The sequence below is a fragment of the Zeugodacus cucurbitae genome, chromosome 2, assembly GCF_028554725.1.
Source record: "Zeugodacus cucurbitae isolate PBARC_wt_2022May chromosome 2, idZeuCucr1.2, whole genome shotgun sequence".
Classification (NCBI taxonomy): domain Eukaryota; kingdom Metazoa; phylum Arthropoda; class Insecta; order Diptera; family Tephritidae; genus Zeugodacus; species Zeugodacus cucurbitae.
In genome coordinates this window covers 43,387,283-43,403,253 of record NC_071667.1, presented here as the reverse complement: position 1 = coordinate 43,403,253, position 15,971 = coordinate 43,387,283, and the positions used below count along the sequence as shown (strand labels likewise).

General features: G+C 33.7%; 1 protein-coding gene and 1 long non-coding RNA gene across 4 annotated transcripts; one reads left to right on the top strand and one right to left on the bottom strand.

Moving 5' to 3' along the window:
- Positions 1 to 576: 576 nt before the first annotated feature.
- Positions 577 to 14,292, top strand: LOC105218612 (protein argonaute-3). Of its 3 annotated transcripts, XM_054235361.1 has the most exons (3): positions 577 to 652; positions 708 to 1,127; positions 4,720 to 14,292. In XM_054235361.1, exon 3 carries the CDS (start codon positions 4,722 to 4,724, stop codon positions 7,428 to 7,430), a length of 2,709 nt encoding a protein of 902 aa, XP_054091336.1. In that variant the 5' UTR covers positions 577 to 652; positions 708 to 1,127; positions 4,720 to 4,721; the 3' UTR covers positions 7,431 to 14,292. The 3 variants fall into 3 exon arrangements, with proteins under 3 accessions (XP_054091336.1, XP_011192615.2, XP_054091345.1); XM_011194313.3 differs by having other exon boundaries at positions 580 to 1,127; XM_054235370.1 differs by lacking the exons at positions 577 to 652; positions 708 to 1,127 and adding an exon at positions 1,359 to 1,743.
- Positions 7,351 to 15,934, bottom strand: LOC128922973 (uncharacterized). Its single transcript, XR_008472125.1, has 3 exons — positions 15,516 to 15,934; positions 15,166 to 15,448; positions 7,351 to 8,641 (listed from the first exon to the last, which is right to left on the bottom strand). It is a non-coding gene; the product is annotated as an uncharacterized LOC128922973 (long non-coding RNA).
- Between the last annotated feature and the right edge of the window lie 37 nt (positions 15,935 to 15,971).

Below are 15,971 nucleotides of genomic sequence, written 5' to 3'. Positions count from 1 at the left end.
AATACTTGGCAGTTAAACGAACACAATAGTTTCATGTTTAACTAATTTAATCATAAGAAAAGTTCAAATCTAATAAAAATATCTCACAAAATCATTAACAAGAACCGTGTATACACCTTTTAAGTAATAATACTTTTATATAAGTATTACTTATAAGATTTGTACCAATATCATTCAAGATATTGAGCTGTATATTATTAATATCTACTTTTCCTGTAGGGTACGTGCATTTCGATATGAAAAGCCGAATCGACTTGAGCGATTGTTGCCATGTGGAAATAATCATATATTACTGCTATGAAGATACACTGACACTGCCAGACGTACACCAAAGTAGATATTGCTAAAAAAAACCACGGGAAAAGCAGATTTGCGCTCTTTCGCATTTCTTTAAACAAAATATTACTTTTCATATGTTTGTTCTATATTCATATTCGTTATACGTTCGAGATATACCCTTGAAAAATAAGTAAAAGTTATTATGTTTTAAGTCCATTGAAGGCATTTTTACTATTATAAGCGGTCTGGCATCTACAAAATATGACGTTTGCGTTTGTGAATATGGCACGTTGAAAGGGTTGTTGTAAATGTTTTGACATAAGTACTTAATTTTTGTATACAAAACAATGTAGAATTCCTTGCAATCAAAGAAGTATGTGATTTTATTTGTACAGAGAGATCTTTATTAAGAATTGTTTTACTTCTAGTCTCCGAAATTTATTAGTTGTTTTAGCTGCAGTTGGTAATACACTAATTATTTTTATTTGTTTGCAACCCTGCATTCTACCATCGTACAATAACAAAACAAAATAAATGCATTGCCAGCCAATTGAATGTTTTTGCAATTTTGCATATATTCTTCCGTTATTCTACTGTTCATTAAATCATTCCGGCACACATTTTACCGATTTAAGGATATAAACATTTATAAAGTGTAATCTTAACTAATTCTAATTAAATCTCACGTGGTTTTGTGATCGGCGTCTTTACTTTGAAAACAATTAATATTCGATACGATTCGGATGCTGGATGAATTGTTGATTCCTGCTTTTTCATCAAGCGGATTTGTGTATATTCTTTTACTAGCGCCAAGAAAGGGCTGTTTGGCTAATATCAGTTTTATAGCGGTAAGTCAAAAAGCTATTATTTTTCTATCTACATATGTGGTTATGTTTGATATAAAGTGAAAATAGTTATCTTTTATATTAACCATAGATATTAAGAAATTATCTTATATTTTTGCCAGAATTATTTGTTTGTTTACTAACGGTAGCGTTAAAGTAATATTCATTAATTATTCAAGAACAACAACAATAATAAAGAATTTTTTACATAATATTTGGGGATTTAGTACCAATGTAATCACTATTAACATGTTTTTCAAACACTTTAATCATGATAAATATTTTTCCAAATCATCAGTCTAATTGGAAAGTAGAATCCTACAAAGCAAAAAGTACATTATTTTGGACGGATCTTAGGAAATAGAGGTGTTATTAATTAGAAAAAGTAGTAGCCATTCAGTTATGCGTAACTGAATTTAAATGCTTTAAGTTCAATGGCATAAATAAAAATGGTACAGTTGAAATGAACATAAAAAATACACATAACGGTATTCGAATACTCGTTTATGTCTAACAGAAATTAAATGCTTTAACAAGTAAAAAAGGGCTAATTCAAGTGTAACCGAACATTTTATACTTTCGGACTTTGAAAAGCTCAACAAAACAATATGCAAAAATCGTGAGTTTACGTAAAATTTAACCACTTAATTTATTTTCATTGATTGAAAGAAAATAATAAACAAATAAGTTCGGGTGTAATTGAAAATTTTATAACATGTCTTCATGTTCGATATTCAGGGTGTTGAAAAATTATAGTCCGATTTGGTACTTAAGTATTAACGTTGCTACTTTTTTTATGGATACCCCGGAGTTGGATCGACCAGTTCTAAATAAAAAAAACTTAAAATAAGCCGGTTATTTGTACTTTCTGACTATTCCATTTTTGCTGCGGTGGCGTTAATACGTTCTAAGTACCTCCGAATTTGACCTTCTTTCCGTAAGTGATGCTACGACTTAAATACAATATTTGAGTAAATTGTTAATCCGCTACCTCGGATCTTGGTTCTCGATTTACATACATATATATACATATATAATGGAATTAAAATAGTATTATTTGGGAAATAGGCGTGGTTGTAGGGCGACGTCACGCCCAGCTTCCATTAAAACAAAAAACTGAATGCAGTTTTTTTCTGGCATTTCGTCTGTAAAATTTATTATTTCCGTTGTTTTTCGTTAGTGAGTTAACGCACTTTTAGTAATTTTCAAGATAAGCTTTGTATGATGTGGTCGTGAGTATTATCCGACTTCACCTATTTTCAAGGAAATGTGACTAGTTTGGTTCATATAGCTTAAGAAGCTTACGAGATATATTCAAAAAACATATTTGTGAACCGGACAACTCCCACTTAAAAAAAAGGTGCCAAGTTACACTTGTACCAAGTTTAAGGTTTCTCAATTTTTACTCAAGTTATCGCTCTCACGGACAGACAGACGGACGGGCAGACATCCGGATCTCAACTCTACTCGTCATCCTAGTCACTTTGGTATGTATAACTCTATAGTTAACCAGTTTAGTGTTAGATGTTAAAAATAACTACTATGTGAACAAAATTATTATACCCTTTGTGCAACATGTTGCGAGAGTATAAATATTAAAAAAAAAATCAGAAAAATCGTCCCATATAGCCAGAAAAAAAACCCCGCTCGTTTGCATTCAATTAATTGACAGTTTGATTTTTGTTGTTCTTGCTTATTTGAAGTCTATCCAATGTTTTTGTTCTTCCTTTTTTAATATTACCTATTACTAGATATGTATATGTTATAATAATAGTGTAAAATATGTTCATTTCAAAGTTAATCTTTTTGTATTATTTGCATTTTGCAAACAAATATTAAACAAACTGTAAATTAACGGATCTATAGCTGAAATCTGGTCATTACGATTTCACACATTTTTGTTTACCGATATTTTCCGTAAATATGTAATTAGCAATGAGCACTGAATTCGGTTCTTATCCGGCCTAGGACTGTCAAATCGGCAGCATTCCTTAAAATTATTTTGATAAGATGATATAATGTTTTTTGCCGCTATAACAACCGATTTCACCCATTTCACCCTAAAATCAGGATGCTAATGAAATGATCTGCATCTAATCTGGTTTCTGATGTGTAGAGTGTGGGCTATTTAGCATTCAATTAATTGACAGAATGTTCAAATACAGTGGAACTTCTCTAACTCAAATCACCATAATCCACAAAAAAGCTTAGAGTTATAGAAATTTTCATTAAAACAAAAATTTTTCAAAAAGGTATAAAATATAGATTTACCCACAGTTTTAGTTATTTACTTCGCAAATTTTTTTATTTAAATACATTAAAACTTTGCAATTTTCTTTTGACGTCTGTATCTCATGCCTTTGTTACACGATTTATGAAATCTATAAGTGTAATATCATATTTTTTGGTCGCCTCCATACGTATATAGGGACTCCTTTAAAATTGTTCTTTGATATTAAAATTTTAAATTTTGTATTATGCCCTGGTCGAAAAGTTCGATTTATATAAGGAAATTTGTATGAAATTTTACTTCTATTGCCAATTTAGGAGTTCGAGTTATGGAGAACTTTGAGTTGTAGAAATTCAAGTTATGGAAGCAAATTGGTATTAAATTTGATTTCTAAATGCTATTGCCAATTCAAAAGTTCGGGTTATGGAGATCTTAGACTTATAGAAGTTCGAGTTATGGAAGTTCCACTGTAGTATAGTATTTATATAGTATATTGGAAATGATTTGGTTTATGTAACTATATTAATTTGTGAGATACATATGTACAAAAAACATATTAGGGACGGTGCAATGTTCACTTTCCCAAAATATTTCTTCAAAAATTCCCTTTCATACTGTGAACCTTTGTAGCGGGACTTTCAAAGTAGTAAATTTATCGCATAGTTATAGAATAACTAATATGTAACATAATGTAGAGATTAAAACTTTACCTATACGCATTCATGATATTTTTTGTAACATTTGAATAAATATATAATTTTCACACCTGTGATTTTTTTCACCTAAAGGTTGGCTGTAAGCCCTAAAACTAAACGATTTAGATATAAGGTTGTATATATCAAAATGATCAGGGTGACGAGTACAGTTCGTGTCAAGTTCGTCCACTTCCCATATACCACAATTCTTGTCCATCTGATTAGTTCACTTTACAATATACACAATATTTCCTCTTGCGCCATGTACATCATATTCGGATTTTCAATCTTCCGGTGGACTTTATACCGTATATATCGATTAATATGTCTATATATCATAGTAAAATAAAATAAAAAAATTAAAATTAATTAGCAGTTGGCAAAAATAGTTGAAATCGGTCCAGGAATTACCCCAGTCCCCATGTACTATATATAATTTTTGTTTTCTAGCAGACTTTATTCCGAATATGTGGGTCAAATTGTGTGTTCTCTTAATAAACTTAAAACAAATAAACTGCGAAAGTATATAATGTTCGATTACACACGAACTTAGCCCTTCCTTACTTGTTTTAATATAATTCCATCCAACATAATTCTTTATTGGAAGAAAATAAATCTTAACAAAAAACAAATAGTTTTTATTAGATTAATATTTGATTTTTTTCCAAAGCAATGGCTGCACGTGGACGTGGGTTCCTGTATTCCTTTAAGGTGGAGAAAGACTCAACTGATGGCGAAACATCACAAAAAGATAGTGGGCTGGGAAGCAAAAGCCTTCAATCTACTGGAGAGTATCGCCGTATTGGACGGGGCAGGCTGCTAGATGATCTGGCTTCCTCATGCACTAACATGACTCTTGAAGGTCGTTCATCCGACGATACCAATCAAGGAAATTCAACCTCTTCAAGTAATTTAAATAAACCTTCTACCTCAGGCGGACGTGGCCGGGCAAATGTGTTCAAAAGCTTATTTACTCCGGATAAGCCAGAGGTACAGTTGAGTACTCAGACCGTAACGTCGATGCCGGCTCCCACACCACAACCAGTGTTGGAGCCGAAACCAGAACCTAATATGGACTTAATTGAGTCAGATATATATAACCCAGAAATTAAACATGGTAGTAAGGGTATGCCAGTGCGTTTAGCATGCAATTACATTCGATTGTCGTCTGATCCCGAAAAAGGGGTTTATGTGTATGAAGTACGATTTCATCCTCCTGTAGACTCACTTAGTTTGCGCATGAAATACCTAAATGAACATCGTGATGAATTTGGTGGCACAAAAACATTTGACGGAGTAACTCTTTATTTGCCGATTTTATTGAAAGAAAAATTAACTACATATATTTGTAAAAGTCTAGCAGACAATTCTGATATCGAAATACGCATTTTATTTAAGCGAAAAGAAGCCCTCAAAAATTGCATACATCTTTATAATGTGCTATTCGATAGAGTTATGAAAACATTAAATTATGTACGCTTTGACCGAAAACAATTCGATCCAACAGCGCCGAAAATTATTCCACAAGCTAAATTAGAAGTATGGCCTGGTTATGTAACTGCAATTGACGAATACAAAGGTGGCTTAATGCTGTGTTGTGATGTATCGCATCGACTTTTATGTCAGAAGACTGTGCTTGAATCATTAGTTGAGATCTATCGTTCCAACTCAAAGTTGTTCCAAGAAAATGCCAAAAAATTTTTATTGGGTTCCATAGTTATAACTCGCTACAATAATCGAACATATAGAATAGACGATATTTGCTTTGATAAGAATCCCAAAGCAACATTCCAAACCAAAAACGCCGAGCTGTCTTATATTGATTATTACAAACAGAGTCATAACATAATAATTAAAGATGAAAGTCAGCCGCTTATAATTAGCATAAAGAAGCAAAAAACCGCCGATAAGCAAACGGCTGAAGACTTAGTGGTTTGTCTGATTCCTGAGTTATGCTATTTGACTGGCTTACGAGATGACATACGCTCGGACTATAAATTAATGCGTGAGATCGCCACATTTACAAGGGTCTCACCGAATCAAAGGCTGCTTGCATTGGAGAAATTTTTCACTAACGTTAATAACTGTCCAGAGGCTCAAAGCATACTTCAAAGTTGGGGATTAACATTGAAGAACTCTCATGAATGTTTGAATGGCAGACAATTTGAAGAAGAGCAAATATTTTTTGCAAAAAGACAATTTGGGGCTGGATTGAATGCAGACTTTTCTAAGTACGTATGCAACAATGAAGTTTTAGAGGTGGTCCATTTAACAAATTGGCTATTAGTTCATTGCAAAAGTGATACAAGATGTGCCAAAACTTTCTACGAACATGTAGATAGAAATTCCCGTGCCTTAGGAATACGCGTTGATAAGCCGAAAATGATTACCTTGGATAATGATCGAGTAGATACTTTTGTGAAGGCATTGAGAAGTCATATAGATGGTCAATCACAAATTGTCGTATGCATTAGTCCAACAAATCGTGACGATCGTTATGCGGCTATTAAAAAAGTTTGCTGTGCGGAGATACCAATACCTTCGCAGGTAATTAATGCTCGAACTCTTTTGAATGAGGGAAAGAATCGTTCGATAGTTCAAAAGATCATGTTGCAAATGAACTGTAAACTCGGTGGATCACTGTGGTCCGTGAAAATTCCATTTAAAAATGTTATGATTTGTGGGATAGATTCATACCACGATGCCGCCCAGAAGGGAAATTCCGTGGCGGCTTTTGTAGCGTCATTGAACTCCAGTTACACAAAGTGGTATAGCAAAGCAGTAATACAAGGAAGGAGGGAAGAGATCGTAAACGGTCTATGCTCGTCATTTACAGCTGCCGTAACGCGTTTTCATCGAGAGAATGGCAGATTTCCTGACAGTATTATTATCTATCGCGATGGTGTTGGTGATGGTCAATTGCCACTTTGTTCCGGTCATGAGATACCACAATTGGAGGCGGCATGCAAACGGGCTTTTACAGATTATGCCGTCAAAATCACTTTTGTCGTTGTGCAAAAGCGAATAAATACACGGTATTTTGCTATGAATCGATCCGGTATCGATAATCCGCCCCCAGGTACAGTCGTTGACGAATGCATTACGCGTTCCAAAATGTATGATTTTTATCTGGTGTCACAAACTGTACGCCAAGGAACTGTCACTCCGTCTCATTATATAGTATTAAGAGATGACGCAATGTATAGCCCTGATATTATACAAAGACTGACATATAAACTTTGTTTCATGTATTATAATTGGCCGGGCACTATCCGCATACCGGCGTGTTGTCAATATGCGCATAAAATGGCATATCTAATCGGTCAAAGTATAAGGAGGACTACATCCGAAGAACTCTCTGACAGACTATTTTATCTTTAATGTATCGTCTGTTTATCGAACAGATTACAAATTATGTATGTATGTACATACCCTGAATTTAAGCCGTTACCATCAATGAATGAATAATAAAAAAAGTTTGTTTTTGAAAGAATAGTTTTAGTTTTTTGTCTCTTATGTATTTAAATTTATAATTTTTCACAAAATAAAATCAATAAATAACTGAACTGTTTTCGAAAAAGAACCTTTTTTTATTGTAAAAGCTCGGAAATTTTTATCTTTATATACACGTCATTTGTCATTGGACCCATGGTGTGTTGGTAAGCGTTTGTTGTATAGGCGCTCATTTAGTATATAGAGGCATATTTATAAATAAGTGCTGATATGTGTGTGTATATTTTTAACAATAATTACCTGACAAAATTGGCATTTCATAACTGTTGCTTTGGCGCAGGTTTCAGCACCTAATACTTTAGAAATTTCTAATTTCGCTGGCATATTTACAAACATGTGTGATAGTGTTATCTAATGTGATCGCGTGAAATGAACTCACCACAATGCGATGATAAGAATACTCACTTATATGTTGTTTATATAAAACACTATTTAAATATAGGTGTACGAACAGTGTATGTGGAATGTTTGTTTTCATACAATCCAGCCAACGTTTCATATTTTTTTATTCAGACGTTCCAATTAGTAACATGTGACAGCAACGTGTTATTGTAAAAAGTATGTAAGAAGGTAAACTTGCGCATATCTATTGGCATATATACATGAGCATGAGTGAAGCATGTGTAGGTGTATGTAAAACGTCATATTAGTTGAAAATGCTGCGTTCCCGGATGTTGTTCACATGCGTTATTCACTTCGTGTGCTCTGACTGGTCTGCAACCAAGTGTATGACTCGAAAGTAAAGTAAAGAGAAAAAACATAGGGCACGTGAACGTGACAAATGCTTGTTTACTTCGAATCGTTTTAAATTTATTCGTATGTATTTGACTTTAGCCTGATTGGTGTATACACGTTTCCATGAAGGTTGTTGCTCAGTTGGCTATTGACATTGGAAATCCTCACCTGAGTAGTGCAATTTAGATGAAATGCCATGCTGGGTAGTATAATAAGCAGTCGATTTCTCCAATCCATCCAATACTAGGTAGATTGTCATGAAAGCTGTCGATATTTAGTTAAAATCCATGAAAGGAGGACTTACTTTGAAAAATTAATAGTACTTAAATTCCAATTGGACAATACTGGAATTAAAAAAAAAACATATATTATTATATTATATAGAGAGGTTTTTACTTCCTTTACATGTTATAGTTTAGGAGTACACATTTTAACTCAAAAATCTAAACAATAGCTTTTTTGCGTTTTCATACATAGTGTCCATATTTTTACCGGTATTATATATTAACATTCGAATGTACGAAACAACCTCAGCAGTTTGTCCAACCATGTGCTATTACGGAAGTAGATCCCATTGCTGTTGAGGACATGAATTTTTTCAGGCCAAGGACTGTCATTTAGCATTCCCTAAATTAGACTATGTTTTCTACCACTACAGCAATGGACCTAATCATTGAATCCGTAGGGCCAAGGGCTGCCATTTCGACGATCTAACCCTGTTTGGCTTGGTAAGTATTAAGTATATTATTAAAATCGAAGAACACACGTTATTTACGTATGTCTCAAACTTCAATATCCAGCCGAGTGTTGTACAGTGTAATAATAAGATAACAATATAATACATATTTTACTGGCTGGCATTTAAGTACACCTCTCTTCCTACGTATACATAAGTATATCCATGTCCATGTACATGTGCATACGTAAGTCCATTTTCGATTATTCAAGCTGTGTCGAAAGCGAAGTTGCAATGAATGAATGTCGAAAACAGTAAAACAGCGTCAAAACGTTGGAAGCAAAAAAGACAATTACTCAGTTAAGCTGTGCTGAGCTGAAACAAACATACGAACACCAGTTGTCGAACAACAACTAACAACGTTGTACCGTTGAGCATTTTCAACGTTATCGACATTCATTTCCAATGACGTAATATCTCACGCGATTTCAGCATGTCAGCATTCAATTCGTGGCATATTAGTCAGTCACGTGTTGATGAAATGAACTTACATATCTATGTACATACTTATGTAGATATGTTCATACATCTGTATGTGCCAAACTTGTGTGACTTGTTTTGAGTTTTCACATTTTATACTACCTAATTTTGTATGTTGATCGTTTAATGTTATACATACATATGCACATGCATATGATGCTTTTTGAGATTTTATGATATTTATAACTTGGTGACGAATAACTCTTGTTGTTTCGAATCTTTCAGCCTCTTTGTGTTTCGCTCGTGGATTTTGCTCCATTTTTTATGTTCTTAGATGTAGCTTATACTGTAGCTTTATTATAATGAACATATGTATGTATATCAAAATGATCAGGATGACGAGACGAATTAAATTCCGAATATCTGTCTGTCCACCTGTCCTTTCGTTTGTCCGTACAAGCAATAACTTGAGTAAAAATGGAGATATCTCGACAAAACTTGGTACTCATCTCAGTACGATCTGAGGATGTTGGTAAATAAAGAGTTATAGCTACCTCACAAATGTTGCCAAAATTTGAATTGTACAGAATTTTATAAAAAAATTTCTAGAATTCTTGATATATGTACATATCGCTCAATTACTTGAATAGTGTCATTACTCTAAAAACACGATTTTTGAGTTGAGTATGCAGAAATGTGCGCAATTTCATCGTCCATATTGTATAAAAATTTCATTCCGATACGTAGGAAGATAAATCGTGATATAAGAATTTGCCGTTCTTAAACTTGTTATGTTGCATTAGTTTTTAACCACAATAACGACACTTCTCAGTTGTGCCAGAATTAGTTATAATTTTTTTACGAAATAACGACATATTTGGTGTTCCAACACATATTGTGAAAAGGTGAATTTGATTTTCATTTTAGAAAGAACGAAACATTTTGTATTACAACGATATTGTTGAAAAATTAATTAAATTTTTCATATTGCTTTTTTCAGCAAAAACGACACATTTGAGTCAGGTTTATGCCCAAGAAATAGCATTAGTACACTCTATTTGGTCCATTTATGCTCAATATTGTATTTAATATATTACAGGGCACTAGATTTGTAAATAAACTGATGGAATTTTTCTATATTTGCTAAATAAGAGACAATTGAAAACTTTAAATCGCTCTCCTGAAAAATCGACTTTTTTGAGTTGTGACACTATTCAAGTAAATGAGCGATATGTACCAAAACCAAATAAAAACGTCAGAAGCGTTAAATTCTTGCAGGCCTGTCTGTATATGAAAAAGTAAGTATATTAAGTGGCTATTTTTCATAATATTATTATTATATAATACTTTACTAGACAGCTCAACACTGAGGGCTTAACTCCCGCTAAAAATAGTCTCGTAATACGAACAATATTTGAATATCGGGTTTAATTTGATCTCGTGGAATTTCAGAATTTGCAGTCAGATATATAAATAAGAAATCATCTTTAACTTATTCTACTACGTTAATTTTCCGAAATAACAAACACATTCAGGCCTGTTCGTTACATCGAATTTTTGGTTAATTTGATTACTCAATAAAAATAAATATGTTAAACATCCGTAAATTGCAGTATTAAATTATTTGTTAACAAACGAAAAACCATAACAGAACAGTTCAAATGTTGTCTTAAAAGACGTAATGTGCATAAAAACCAAATTCACGTCAAACGAGATCAAAATATTTGTCCAATAGTTATACTATGTAAATGCCTATAGCTATTTAAAAACTTGATCAGTCGTCGTTCGCTTCGTTGGAATACGAATATTATATTCCATGGCTCTTTCCTAAAGATCAATCAATATAATAAGTTTTTCGAAATTTATATTGTTCTATTGTGCTACTCTTAGTTATTCTGCAGAGTATACAATATTTTTTTTTTTTTTAATTTGCACATTTGTTTTGAATTTTTCAATTCAATTTAATTTTGTTTTTACGTCGATTTTATTTGATTTTCGCCTTTCTAAATAAATATCTTTTCCATGTTGTTCGTTAAACCGAGTGTACTTACAAATCCTCAATGTTTGTTATATACTTTTGGTGAGTAGCACAATCAAACGTCGTTAGGTCAACAAAATGCATATACCCTATGCAACATGTTGCGTGAGTTAAAAATTCTATTGTAAACATTAACTGATAATGTCATATAGGATTCTGCAAATGTCACGTGTTGTTTGGTTACTAAGCTTTTGTGTATTTTAGTTGTTTATATTTTTCTCTCCGAATAAGCAAATGTGGATATGCAAAGTTAATCTTTGTGCTGAAAGTAAATATTTGTTCCAATTGTACACAATCGCACTCTAGACCAGATCAGCTCATTCATGAAGAATTCAGTGGAATTTTTTGGTGAAAAAGCTTTTTTCTTCTTACATACATATACAATAGTCTTGTTTATATTAAATCTGTGCTGAGTTCGAAAAAAGTAGATATCTTAGTCAAGAAATTGTATGGATAGCCTTAAGCTGAAGCTCCATAGCTCGGGTATGCGAATTAGGGATGCAAACATCGTGAAATTAAACATCGATGGTTCGATGTATCGATGTTTCTCCAAAACCCATCGAAATCAAAAACATCGGCCATTAAAACATCGATACATCGAAACATCGACGTATTTTTGAACTTTTTTAACGTATTTTATAAGTGAGCATAAAAGGCTTATTTCAGAACCATAAATAAGTGAAATACAGTAGTACGCCTTTAGTTGATATATATTTGAGCTACCTATTAAAACCTTTTCTCAATAAATAAAATATATAAATAGTTTTTTAACAAACAACAAATTATTTATTTAAAACAGAATTTAAAAATAGCAATTTGGAAAGTCTTTTTCCTGTCAAGCGATTTCTTTGCTGTGTGATCGTTGCTCCAGCTTTAGAAAACAGTCGTTCACTAGGTACTGAAGTGGCCACAATAGATAAATGTTTGGAAGCTTGTTTATACAATTCCGGGAATACATTTTTCATATCATCCCACATTTCTGTTGGATTCTGATTGATAGAAGCAACAGCCGATCCAAGATACATTTGCACTTCAACTTCCGTTGTTGTAATAGCAGATGAATTGGAAAACTTACATTTCATATTTTGGTGGGCCAACTGTTTATGATGGCTCCAAATATCAAACGGGTTTTCTGTTGCAAACTCATCCGAAGATTCCGACGTACTAACGCTATTATTTGCATCCTTTATGAAACTATTTAAATACAAAACTGTTTTTTTTTTTTTAGCCAGTGCATCTTTAAAATGCAGTAATTTGAATCTCGGATCCAATACAGTAGCCAACGCCAGAACTGAATTAAATTCAAGTTTGTCAAATCTCTTATTCATGTTCTTTTGCAGTTCACTTTTTAGCTCCCCTACAATAGCATCTTGAGCTGAAATTTTTGTCAGAGCTTCAGTTAAACAGCTTACTAAAGGTAACCTTGCTAATGGTAACGTAGGTATCAGCCGAAATCTCCCTGGTCACAATTTCAAAACACTTTAATAATTCAATCAGCTCCTTAATTTTGTTCAGCTCGGAGGCATTAACCATAGAGGGTGCTTCTGGGCGAGTGAGCAGTACTTCACTTAAAATAGGGACTAACTGGACAAATCTCTCTAACATATAAAAACATGAATTCCATCGCGTTCTTACGTCAAGAATCATTTTCTTGGTATTACTTGTAGAAGCCCCGGTGTCTATTTGTTTCTGCCGCAATTGATCACTGGCATTAACACTTCTTTTAATAAACTTAACAATGTCGCGCACCTTAGTTATCAAAGCTGATACTTCCGTGGACTTATCTATTGATTGCGTTACAACCAAATTTTTTTTTCGCCAAACAAGCTTCTATTTAATTTCATCATGGTTGAATCATTATCAGTTACACAAGCAGAAACTTTATTTATGGAAACGTTCCACTCGTTGAAAAGTTTACGCATAGTTCCTTCTATATAAGCTTCTGTATGACTTTCGTGCAGTTCGATTACTCCTAACGTCCCACTCAACAAACGTAAATTGTCCAAAAATGAATTGTTACCCCAAGAAACGACTGATTTTTCATTGTCTCCGTCCATATGTCATACGTTAGGCAATAGCTGTCGCACTTTCGAATATACTCTTTGAAAATTGAAGACAGCGCTTCATATTTTTCATCCACTCGTGATTTTATTGTTTCTCTACTTGGAACTTTAAAAAGCGGAACCAGTTCTTTCATCATCTGCAGAAAACCTTTTCCTTCTACAGTGGAAAATGGCTTGTTGTCCATTATAATATATTTCACAATTGCTTCAGTAATTATACTCTCGCAACAAATGTTGCTAAAGAGAGTATTATAGTTTTGTTCACATAACGGTTGTTTGTAACACCCAAAACTAAACGAGTTAGATATAGGGTTATATATACCAAAGTGATCAGGGTGAAGAGTGGAGTTCAAATCCGAATGTCTGTCTGTCCGTCCGTCCGTCCGTCCGTCTGTGCAAGCTGTAACTTGAGTAAAAATTAAGATATCTTGATGAAACTTGGCACACTTATTTCTTGGCACCATAGGAAGGTTGCTTTCGAAAATGAGCAAAATCGGACCACTGCCACGCCCGCAAAATGGCGAAAACAGAAAACACATAGTGCCATAACTAAGCCATAAATAAAGCTATGGAAATAAAATTTGGAACATAGGATCGTATTAGGGAGGGGCATATTTGGATGTAATTTTTTTGGGGAAGTGGGCGCGGCGCCCCGCCCCCTACTAAGTTTTTTGTACATATCTCGCAAACCAATAGAGCTATATAAACCAAACTTTCTGCAGTCGTTTTTTTAGCCACTTCCTAATACAGTCCAAAAATGAAAGAAATCGGATCATAACCATGCCCACCTCCCATACAAAAGTTAGGTTGAAAATTACTAAAAGTGGGTTAACTCATTAAGGAAAAACGTCAGAAACACTAAATTTCACATAAGAAATGGCAGATAAAAGCTGCACTCAGATTTTTTCATAAAATGGAAAATGGGCGTGGCGTCGCCCACTTATGGGTCAAAAACCATATCTCAGGAACTACTCGACCGATTTCAATGAAACTTGGTTTGTAATAGTTTCCTTACATCCCAATGATATGTTGTGGAAATAGGCCAAATCGCTTCACAACCACGCCTACTTACTATATACCAGAACTTTGAAGACGATCTGAATCGTTTACTTTACAATGTATAATGTAAGTACTAGTGAAGATATAGGTGCAGAACTTTGCACAAATACTATGTTAATAGTGTGGCATCCCCATTCTAAAAATCGCCGAAATCGGACCATAGGTTTTTAAGGCCCCATATATCGAACACGAGGACCTCGGTGCTTCTAACCTAATATTATGGTTTCCTACTTTCAATGGACTTTATACAATATATATGACGAATATGTGGGTCAAATTGTGTATTATATAATATAAATAAAGTTAAATAAATAAATTTCGAGAGTATAAAATGTTCGGTTACACCCGAACTTAGCCCTTCCTTACTTGTTTTCTTTGATTTAGACCCATCTTGGTAAGAAATACTTTTGACCTGCTCAAAAAAGTCTTTCACATTAGGTTGGATCAGCGCTGGCAACTGATCCGATTTATTTTGCAGTACTGACGGAGTACATGTACTAGGAGACGATTCAATACATGCAGTCTTCTTACTACTATTATCGGATAACTCACTTGACGCTGTCGTCCCAGCGGTTGGTGTTATGTTCATTATATCAGAAATTTTTCGCTGTTTTGGTTCCGAGTGCGGCGTAGTTTTGGAGGAGCATTCTGCATCATCAACTTGATCGAGTAATACCTTTTTATGTACATTCTCAACGTGACAGCGAAGATTCGACGTGTTACCTGATGTTTTTAATTTCTTGCTGCAGATTTTGCATGTGGCGGAAGCATCTGAATTTCTTATAAAGAAGCTCCAGACCCTGCTTTTTAATTTTGAAGGCAGCATTTTGAAAATCTGAAATATTGTGTACATATTTAATCGTCTAATGCAATTATTTGCATATATTTTATATTCACTACACCTGTAATAAAGTTGTGATTGATAACAGATGAATTCGAAACAACACTTATATTAAACGCTCAAAAACAACTTCTAACACACATAGCACGAAATAGACTGTCACACAAAATGTATTTTCGATTTTTTGTAAAACTTATTTCGCATTAATTCATAAGCGAATTCTCAGTATTATTCAAGTGCACATTCAACCAACGAATTCTCCGTATTATTCAAGTGCACATTCAACCAACGAATTCTCCGTAGCAGATGTTTTCGCATTAATACCGAGAAAAAGTGCTGCAAAGATGTGGAGTAAAATTTGAAAAAAAACATCGACATAAAACATCGTTGAAAGTGACATCGATGAATCGATATTTTTAGAATCACAACATCGATGGCTAACATCGATGCTTTTTGACGAAAACATCGATGTTTCAGAAACATCGATACATCGTTTGCATTCCTAATGCGAATGCGA